This window comes from Pholis gunnellus, assembly GCF_910591455.1.
Source record: "Pholis gunnellus genome assembly, chromosome: 8".
Lineage (NCBI taxonomy): Eukaryota > Metazoa > Chordata > Actinopteri > Perciformes > Pholidae > Pholis > Pholis gunnellus.
This window is the reverse complement of record NC_136534.1, coordinates 24,518,002-24,528,419: the sequence shown is the minus strand read 5'-3', so window position 1 is coordinate 24,528,419 and position 10,418 is coordinate 24,518,002. Positions and strand designations below refer to the sequence as shown.

Below are 10,418 nucleotides of genomic sequence, written 5' to 3'. Positions count from 1 at the left end.
GACGCACAACTCGGCAGTGACAAGTGTTTCCAAAGTGGCGAGTGTTTATCCGCTTCAGCGAGCAGACTGTGCGCAAAGAGCGAAACCAAGGACGAACTGTGCATACATTTTCTTCTCACTTTTCTTCTTCTTCTTGGAGCCCAAAACAGGCGGAAGTTGAGCGTTTCTGTTGGATTTTTATTTTATTTTTTCATTTAAAAGGGGGATATTCCTTTCCAAGCCTTTTCACCAACATGGAGTACACGTCATCCCCGAAACCGCAGCTCTCATCCCGGGCAAATGCTTTCTCCATAGCCGCCCTGATGTCCAGTGGGAAGCCCAATAAGGACAAAGAGACGGAGGAGAACACCATCAAGCCTCTCGGTAAGGATGGAAGAGGGCCAGACCGGGAAATTAAATAATAATAATACAAAACTGAATTGGTGCGCAAGACTGCAGCTGTTAAAGTTGTTTTACGCAACAACAACAAAAAGCCCTGAATGATTTAAGTGAGGAAACAGCCACAGCAGCAGCAGCAGCAGCAGCAGAGAATAAAATAGATAGTTGAATAAATACTACGATAATCCACGAGTGTTACAACATACTGAGAAAATAAAAAAATAGGCTAATTAATTAATTAGGACAAACTGCCCGATGATTCTTAATATTGAACCTACAAATAAATGAATATGTAGCCTCAATAAGGTGACAGAAATCATCTGCAACATCCCCATAATTTCACAAATAAATATGAAAAATAGGCAGTTATATTTACCAGTGCGTGAATGTTTAAAAAAATGAAACTATTTCTATTTTTAAGCTAATAATTATGCATTAAAACACGAAATTAAAAGGTTAAGAAAATGGCTGAAGAGCTCGGTTGACACATTTGTGTTTTTTGTGCATCATCTAAATGCACGGACTAAAATAAAATAAATAACACTTTTAGCAGAGTTCTGCAAACAGTAAAGATCAGTCTGAACGTTAGCCTACTTTATTTTCTGTCTAATGAGAAACTTATGTCATTTGAAGCTGCACTGCTGCACCAAATATCATTTTTATTTAAAAAAAAATTAAGAATAAAACACTGGTAGAACAGTCAGTTTATTTATTTATTTCACATATAACATTTGAGTGAACTTGTAAAACAAGTGTCTTTCCCAGTAACGATAAACCTGTGTTATAGATTTAAATACCAAATGCAAAATGCAGGAGACGTATATGGAACAGTGTGGATAATAACAACAATGATAATGATAAAGGGAAATATTAAAATATATTAGACTACAGACAATATTAGATGCTCACTGACTTCACCAACATGTATTTCTCTTTTTACTCCTCGATGACACAGAGCTGCTGCTGTCTCTGATCACAACAAATGTAAATAAGATATCTTTTTAAAATCATCTTCACATATCTGTTTATTTCTCCGTTTGCTTCAACAAACAGAACAATTTGTGGAGAAGTCCTCCTGCAGCCAGCAGTCTCTGGCTGACCTGTCCTCCCTGGACGGGCACGGGGACTTCAGCGGGAGCGCGCCCGCGGTGTGCACGGAGCCGCTCATCCCCACCAATCCCGGCATCCCGAGCGAGGAGATGGCGAAGATCTCGTGCACCTTGGAGACCAAAGAACTGTGGGACAAATTTCACGACCTCGGCACCGAGATGATCATCACCAAGTCTGGAAGGTAAACGGGTCGAATGTCTTTATTTTATTCTAATTATTCTCACTCTTATTCTTATTCTTTTATTACTTTAATAATAATAATAATAATAATATGAATAACACAATTAATTAACGAATAAACAATAACCTCTATTGTCCTAATGTGGTGTTCAGGGTCACTGTCACACTTTTATTTTGCAACTTTAAAACATCTGCAGCTCTCTGAGAGTTTTCCGCAGACACACCTGAAGAGTTTACATGAACGTGCCGTCGTTTGAAACACTTAAATCTAATGTTTCACTGACCTTAAAAAAGAGCAAGCTATAGGTTACAAACATGTATGTGTGGATGTCCACTCATAATAATAAATAATGATTTGATATATTACAAGTTTATGCACAACGTAATACATAATGGAGGACATAAAAGCTGAGTTGCAGCTGTGGACAATGAGGTCTTACAGTTTAAGCAAACTGGAGGGTTTTTAGTAAAGAAACATGAAAGGTATTTGAATCTTTCGAGTAATTTTATACTTTAGTAATTTGTCTAAATAATAGGCAAAAAAAAAACAATAGGCCGAGATCTAAATTATATTTCTCGCCTTCCTGGGAGGCTCTAAAGTAGCATTTAGGAAATAAAATGTACAAATAATTGATTAACAAATCCAAGAAACTCCAAAAATATATGGACTCATATAGAACATACACATGCCACACACGAGCAAATATTATTAATAATTATTAATATGGAATTATTATTATTATTGTTATTAATCGTAATAATAATGAATCCTAATACAATAAATAATGACACCAACAATACTATAGTTATATATTCATTATAACATCACCTGTCACTGCTCCATCAGGAGGATGTTCCCCACCATCCGGGTCTCTTTCTCCGGGGTGGACCAGGACTCCAAGTACATCGTGTTGATGGACATCGTCCCAGTGGACAACAAGCGGTACCGGTACGCCTACCACCGCTCCTCCTGGCTGGTGGCCGGCAAGGCCGACCCTCCTCTGCCCGCCAGGTACACAGACTCAGCCCGCTAGTGACTCATTAAAGACGCTCAACACATCCTCTGCGTAAAACTAACTTTCTTCTTTATGTTAGTCTCACTTAACATTCATCGGATGCTTTAAACAGACGAACGGGTCTCACCTTCACAGAAGTAACTGTTGTGAAAATGTGATATTGTTTTTCTTAAAATTAAACTTCAACAAAAACTCGTGAAGAAGAACCGGGGGGACCAAAGAGCTCCGCGAGGCCACCGCCGTAATGGAGACCGATGAAATAATTGAATCTTTCCCAGGAAGCATCTGGGAACAGTCATGCCGCTGATTGATGTTATGAAGATGTCAATTCAAGCAATAAGCCATGCTGAAGCCGTGTTTGTTTTTAGCATTAGTCACTATATATGCCATGCACTCAGGCAACGACAAGAGCCATGTCCTTGGTGTTTTATTTTCTGCGAATTTGTGGGTTTGGCAATAAAGTTTATATTCTACAGTTAAAAAGTTACACACGATGAGTATGCACAATGTAATGTGCTGATGTGTTTAGACTCAACACACAAATAAATAAAGAAGTTCTCTCTGAAAATCTTATTCCTGACTTTGTGTTATACTGTATATTATATATATATTATACAAATAAAAAAGGAGACTCGTTTTGTGTCCGGGTGGGGTTATATTAAAGGACGTGGACTCACGAACTCTGTTGAAAATATCCTGGTTGAAAGCGTGCATGACTGCGGTTATAATCCCATCATAAATAAACGTCCAAGATGCCTATTTTGGTTAAATGTTTCACTAAATCCCCACACGTGCAGGACAATCCTGTCTTGTTCTCCAATGTTGAAACATCCTCAAAAACCTTTAAAAAACGAAACCTGACGAATGCTTCACAGTAGGCCTATGACATCATAATAAAGCTTCTTTGGCAATATTCAACCCGTTAACTTCTCTGATTGGGTATTGAACGTTCGCTTCAAACGCCTCTCAGCCAATCACAGCTGAGGATGTGACCGTCCGTTCTTCTTCTTCTCCTTCTTCTCCTGCAGACTCTACGTGCACCCGGACTCCCCGTTCACCGGAGAGCAGCTCGTGAAGCAAATGGTTTCCTTCGAGAAAGTCAAGCTGACAAACAACGAGCTGGACCAACACGGACATGTGAGCACGTGTTTCTTTTATTCCTCCTTTGTCTCATATTTTAACCCTCGTTATCAGAAGATATCGACCTAATTGGACGTTAAGACAAACAAAGCTTTGCCTCTGTCAGGTTTAAAGACCGGCGTGACATTATAATTACTCCTCTGACAAGAGCAAATCGCTGCTTTAATCCTCCTTTCACTGGAGGCACCACGCCAAGCAGGCAGGGAGCAGACGCACACACACACTCACAACCAAGACACATCCAACGCTCATCCAATAATTAGCCAGCCAAGCTAAGACAGTCTGGGAAACAAGGCGATTATTATATTCAAGGGTGTATGTGTGTTTGTGCGCGCGCGCGTGTGTGTGTTAGACGTTTTCCAAAAACAGCTCCTGACATGAAAGTTACCAAAACAAACACGGTACATAAAATACATTTTTTTAAATGTACTGTACTGTATCCTATATGTCTTTTATTATTTATTTGTGACTTTTGTCAGAAACATATTCTTTTATTTTGTATATATTGTTTATTGATAGTAATCCATATATTGTAGAAACAGTAGTTTGTAAAAGAGATATTAAGCAGGTTTTGGATATGTTTTAACAAATATTTTACGAGGTAAAATTATACTAAAGTTGCTTGTTTTAAGGAGAATTAATGAAGTTATACCTCCCAAAAAATGGTCATGAGGTCGTCTGTATTTTAAAGAGCAAAAAGGTAATTTTTGCCACTAACTGAATGTTAACATTTTTAAAGAGCAAGAAAAAAAGCTACTAAATTCATTTTATCATCTTTTGAAAACAAAACTCTTAAATTATTATAATATTTATTAAAATTCAGAAACAATATTTCCCATAATCTGATGACCAGAGAAACATTTTTGTTATGTCTGTGTAATTATAAATGCTGCTGCATCTGGTAAATATATAATTCAATAGTCTGCTTATTAATTATTTATGTATTAATGAGCAGAATTGATATGTAAGGAATGTATTTACAGAGAGACGTACTGTAATGAATTTATGAATAATTTAAATGAAATAAATGTTTACTTATAGCTGCACATTCTAAAACAGAGGTAACCTGAAAGTAATCAAAAATAAAATATTGTATCGAAAATATAAACACCCTAAAAATAAAGAAATCTGCTGAATGGACAAATGATTTGATAAATTACTTTTAACAATAAAAACTATAGTAACTATAATAACTTTTTGTAGTTTATCGACTGAAATAATCAGTCCTACTGGCAACAAATCAAGTAATGTAATAATGGTGCATCATTTTGTATCAAACATGAATTATACACTAGAAAACCTGCATTCTTTAGCACCTATATTGTGTTAAAACACACACACACACACACACACACACACACACACACACACACACACACACACACACACATCTGTATTTGACTTGGTAGTAATAGTCCTGAGTCAGCGGTTGAGACGGAGAGATATTAACAGTGTTCTGGGCTGCAGCCAGACAGGAAAACTGCTGCTTTAGTGTGAACAACTGTATCTGTTCACACTCCTCTCTCTCTCTCTCTCTCTCTCTCTCTCTCTCTCTCTCTCTCTCTCTCTTCTCTCTATCTCTATCTCTCTCTCTCTCTCTCTCTCTCTCTATATATATATATATATATATATATATATATATATATATATATATATATTCACCTCGTTCCACCATTGTTTTAATATTCGTCTCACGCTGTTGGTTTACTAGCTCAGCTGTTTGTCTTCCTCTCGTTTTCTCTCTCTCTCTCTCAGTCGTTCTTCTCCTCCTTTAGTCAGTTGGTCGGATATGAAAGTTTTCCATTTCAAATGATATGCAAAGCTGCACAGAGTCAGGAGCAATGAAGAAGATTAAACCACTCTACAAATGTTTCTGTTGCAGTTTTATTTCAGTATTTATTTACAGATGTCTTACTTTTTAATTTTATTTTTATATTTTGTTTATTTATCGACAATATTTTGTTGTGTTTATAAAATGAATAGAAGGATAAAGATCTGGAGCAGGATTTATTTTTTAAAGTTTCTAATCGAATGGAGAAAACTTTCTCATCGTACGGTCCCTTTAGTTGTTCTGGAGCTGTTGATCACATCACACGGTCTTCATCAGCAGATGTTTGTTGAAATCAACATCATTTTGCAGCACTTTAAGGGCTTTTTAAGTTAAGTTAGTTTTATTGCAAACATATCGAATAAATGCAAAAAGTATTCACTGCACCTGATTTCACCCTAATTATTAAACGCAGAGAAAAATGTCCTCCATAATGAGGTGACGTCTTTAAATTACTAGATGACTTCAGTGTCATATCTGTCTGTTGGTCGCCCCTGACAGTGCGACTGTTGAACCTGTACATTTCCCATTGATCGTCATTGATCGTCATTGATCGTCATTGATCGTCATTGATCGTCATTGATCGTCATTGATCGCCATTGATCGTGGCTCTCCTTGTCCTCTGCAGATCATCCTCAACTCCATGCACAAGTACCAGCCTCGGGTCCACATCATCAAGAAGAAGGACCACACGGCCTCTCTGCTCAACCTAAAGTCCGAGGAGTTCCGCACCTTCGTCTTCGTCGAGACCGTCTTCACCGCCGTCACGGCCTATCAGAACCAGCTGGTGAGTGATTGACAGCTGACGGGGACCAATGGGCACGTGTCCTCTTTTTCTTTCTTCTTTTGGATTAACTTTAAAACAATATTTTAGCTATAAACTCCATTTGAGAGATTGTCCGACACATATTTAATCAATATTTAGGTTAATATAAGTATCGGAGGTATCTGAAGTGGTGGAAGCAGTGTTCACATCTCTTACTCAAGTAAAAGTAGGAATTATGAGCTTCAACATGTACTTAAAGTACCAAGAGTAAAAGTACTCATTATTTCAGAAATACATTACTTTTATGTGTATTATTATATATCTTTTTCCTAATGCATATTCATATATTTCAACTATACTTTACATGCAGTGGAGCAGAAGTATGAATGAAATGGAAATACACAAGTATCTAAACATGGTACTTTAGATACTTGAGTAAATGTATTGTGAGCCGGGCTGCAGGGAGGAGCATGTTGAGACCAAAGCCGACCGTGAACATGCTCGGCCGGGTGAACAAAGGACTCGGTGACACATCAACTCTTTTCTCTCCGGCTGCGTTTCTCAGATCACCAAACTGAAGATCGACAGCAACCCGTTCGCCAAAGGTTTCCGGGACTCGTCACGGCTCACCGACATGGAGAGGTACAGGGGATTCTGGGTCCTGCACTACATGTTTACAGACCACGATAAACACAATGAGGGACGAGTGTGTGTGTGTGTGTGGTGTGTGTGTGTGTGTGTGTGTGTGTGTGTGTGTGTGTGTTATCCTGCTGTTTATTAGTGAATACAGACGCTACTGTGTTTATTCTTCTCTGCTGGTGTCAGAATGAAACATACAATTCCATTTTACAGGCTTCATCCTCTCCTTGATTTCATTCATTCATCGTATTTCTTTTGAACTTTGTTCATTTTCTCTCTTCTTCTTCTTTCGTGTCCATCTTTTCTGTCTGATCTTTTATCTTTTTAGTCATTCCTTCCTTATTTTATTTCTGGTCTCTTCTTTCCTTCTTATATTTCTCATCCTTCTTCTCTTTGACTCGTTCTTTTCTCTCTTTTATTCTTATCTTCTCGTTTATTCTTCATTACATCTTTCATTTATTTCTGTTTCCTTTTCTTGTCTCTCATTCTTTTTGTCTGTTTTTCTTGCTGTCCTTCCTTCTTTCTTTGTCATTCTCTCTTTTCTTGTTCTTCCTTCCTTTCTTCCACTGTTGTCTTTCTTTCTTATTTTTCTCATCTCTTATCATTGTCTTTTTTCCTGTTTTCTTTCACTCTTTCATTTCTCGTCCTTCTATCTTTCTGCCTTCTCTTCCGGTCTTCTATTCTTCCCTTCTTGTCTTTCCTTTCCTCCAGCTCTCCTTGTATATCTCATCTTTTTTCTTTCATTCAATCATTCTTGTCTTTCGGTCTTTTTTACATCTCGTTTCCCTTGATGTTGTCTCTGCACTTTTCTTTCATTCTTTCCTTTGTCCTTTCTTTCTTTCATTTCCCCTACACTGTAGTTTAATGTGTGTGTGTGTGTGTGTGTGTGTGTGTGTGTGTGTGTGTGTGTGTGTGTGTGTGTGTGTGTGTGTGTGTGTGTGTGTGTGTGTGTGTGTGTGTGTGTGTGGCATCTGTCTCATGTAAAATATGGTACAATACATGAAGCAGCAATAATACGATAAAGTACGCACACACACATACACACACACGCATACACACAGTTACAGTTACAAATCCCCATCCAAAGGATTTTTATGGACGCTGCCAAAACACACACTTCTCGTAATTCCTGATTCCGGCACTACGGACAAAATCAGCTGACAAAATCAAACCATCTGCTCATTTCCCTCAATCAAACATCCCAAACCAGAGACGACCGAATCTGAGCCAGACCCCCCCCTCCTCCTCCTCCTCCTCCTCCTCCTCCGTCTTTCTCTTTTTGAGGGCTGTGAATTAGACCTGATCAATTGATCTTCGGGGAGCTGCAGAAATCACATTAGTCTGGAGTCGGCCACTGCACTAAAACACACTATAATTCAATTGGCTGCAGTGACTGATTGAAACCAGCATGGCCCTCTACGCCCCCCCCCCCCCCCCCCCTTGCCTCCCCCCTGCCCTGCCGTGCATTGTGGGAGTTTGCGGTGGCCTCTGTGCCGGAGAGGCCCGGCGCTGATAAAAACACACACATTTGTACTCGTCTGCTGACAGATATTGCACTTCCCTAACCTAATTGGAGGGGCGGGGGCTGCTAATGTGGACGCATGGCTCGCATGATGCAGACCACTTGCCTGTCCCCCCCCCCCCCCCACACACACACACCCCTACACACACACACACACACACACACATGCTCACTACCTCCCCTAACAATTTGTGTCACTGTGTTTGAGAAGTGCGATCTGACAAGACTCAAATGAGCTAATGCACTTTGTGGGATGGTAAACGTACACACACACACACACACACACGCACACACACACGCACACACACACGCACACACACGTCCAAATCTACATGCAGAGTCTGCACAAACAGAGTGGACACACTCATGTTCAGACATGTAAACAAAATATTACATGAATGCAAAGAAATATGCGGAGACATAATAAAACAAACTGGTGTTACACTGAAAATCTGTGACCACAATATGTGACACTTAAGTGTTCACTCAGAAAAAGAGGTTAAAGTATCGACTAGTTATTGACGAGTCAGAGTATTTAACAGGTCACAGATTGTTAAGTGCTGGTTAAAATATTCTGATATAGAAAATACAAGTGAACACAATACATGAAGGTTGTACCAGATATTAAGAATGATGTTCAACATTTTATCGTAATCCCACAATTTAACTTTTGTCTGAAAAAAAACAGACTTTGTATTCGTGGGTTGCAACTCCACAAAATGAAAACCTAATGTGGAAAAAAAGAGATTTATTTTGGGGTTCTCTCTTCGACTTTTGCTGCAGGGAAAGTGTTGAGAATCTGATCCACAAGCACTCGTACGCCCGGTCGCCGATCCGAACCTACGCCGGCGACGAGGAGAACCTGAACGAGGACGGACACTGTGGACTCACCAGAGGTGAGTCGCCTCAGCGCAGACCCGAGAGGAGAGGGATCCTTTAAAAACAGCAAAATAAGAACTTAATTCATATTTTTCTTATCGTCAACAAATCCCATAATCCCATAAATCTGTTTGTTCCTACTGAAGACGTAAATCTTTAAATACTGCCTACAAATAAGTGTCCACACAACTGGGCTCTGTAGTTTTTATCAACCCGTGCTCAGACATAAAGAAGAAGCGCATTTGTTGGGAACAATTTTCACAAATTTGGTGCTCTATTGAATATTTCCTGCAGCAGGACGCTGTATTTGGCACTGACTCAAACTGTGTTTTTGGAGCAATGTGGCACAAAGGAAGAGGAAGTTTATTTGAAGTTTATCCTGAGTATGCATGACCCTAATATTTACATCCTCCCGTGTCTCCTGCAGGTTCTGCGTTCACCGCCTCAGACAACCTCTCCCTGAGCTCCTGGGTCACCACCGCTTCGGGCTTCTCGGGCTTCCAGCACCCACAGTCCCTGTCGGCCATGGGCTCCGGCTCCCTGCCCCACCCCGTCCAAGGCTCCCTGCCCCCCTACAGCCGGCTGGGCATGCCGCTGACGCCCACCGCTCTGGCTGGAACCATGCAGGGCAGCGGGCCGGCCTTCCCTTCCTTCCACATGCCCCGCTACCACCACTACTTCCAGCAGGGGCCCTATGCCGCCATCCAGGGACTCCGCCACTCCTCCACGGTCATGACGCCCTTCGTATGACTCCGTCCTGGGGAGGAGTCGGCCCGTCTTCGCTCTGATCCCCAATCCAGTGCAACCAGTTATTTCTCCACTCCGGCTCATCACTCCTCCTCCTGTTTGTATCGTCCCCCCCCTGGTCTTTGTAAATAGTTCACCCGCAGGCGAAGAGGATGTGGCATACTGGTCCACAACGTTCAGAAGCTAGAAGGACTGTCTGCGGACACATCGGCA

The 10,418-nt window shown here is 40.3% G+C and overlaps 1 protein-coding gene across 2 annotated transcripts; it reads left to right on the top strand.

Annotated features, from left to right (window-relative positions):
- Window positions 1-233: 233 nt before the first annotated feature.
- tbx20 (T-box transcription factor 20) lies at window positions 234-10,208 on the top strand (the record flags this gene model as incomplete). 2 transcript variants are annotated; one of them, XM_079164419.1, is made up of 8 exons in its annotated part: window positions 234-363; window positions 1,432-1,669; window positions 2,516-2,680; window positions 3,713-3,821; window positions 6,281-6,439; window positions 6,984-7,060; window positions 9,363-9,475; window positions 9,886-10,208. In XM_079164419.1, 8 exons carry the CDS (start codon window positions 234-236, stop codon window positions 10,206-10,208), a joined length of 1,314 nt encoding a protein of 437 aa, XP_079020545.1. The 2 variants fall into 2 exon arrangements, with proteins under 2 accessions (XP_079020545.1, XP_079020544.1); XM_079164418.1 differs by having other exon boundaries at window positions 6,984-7,132.
- Window positions 10,209-10,418: the final 210 nt, after the last annotated feature.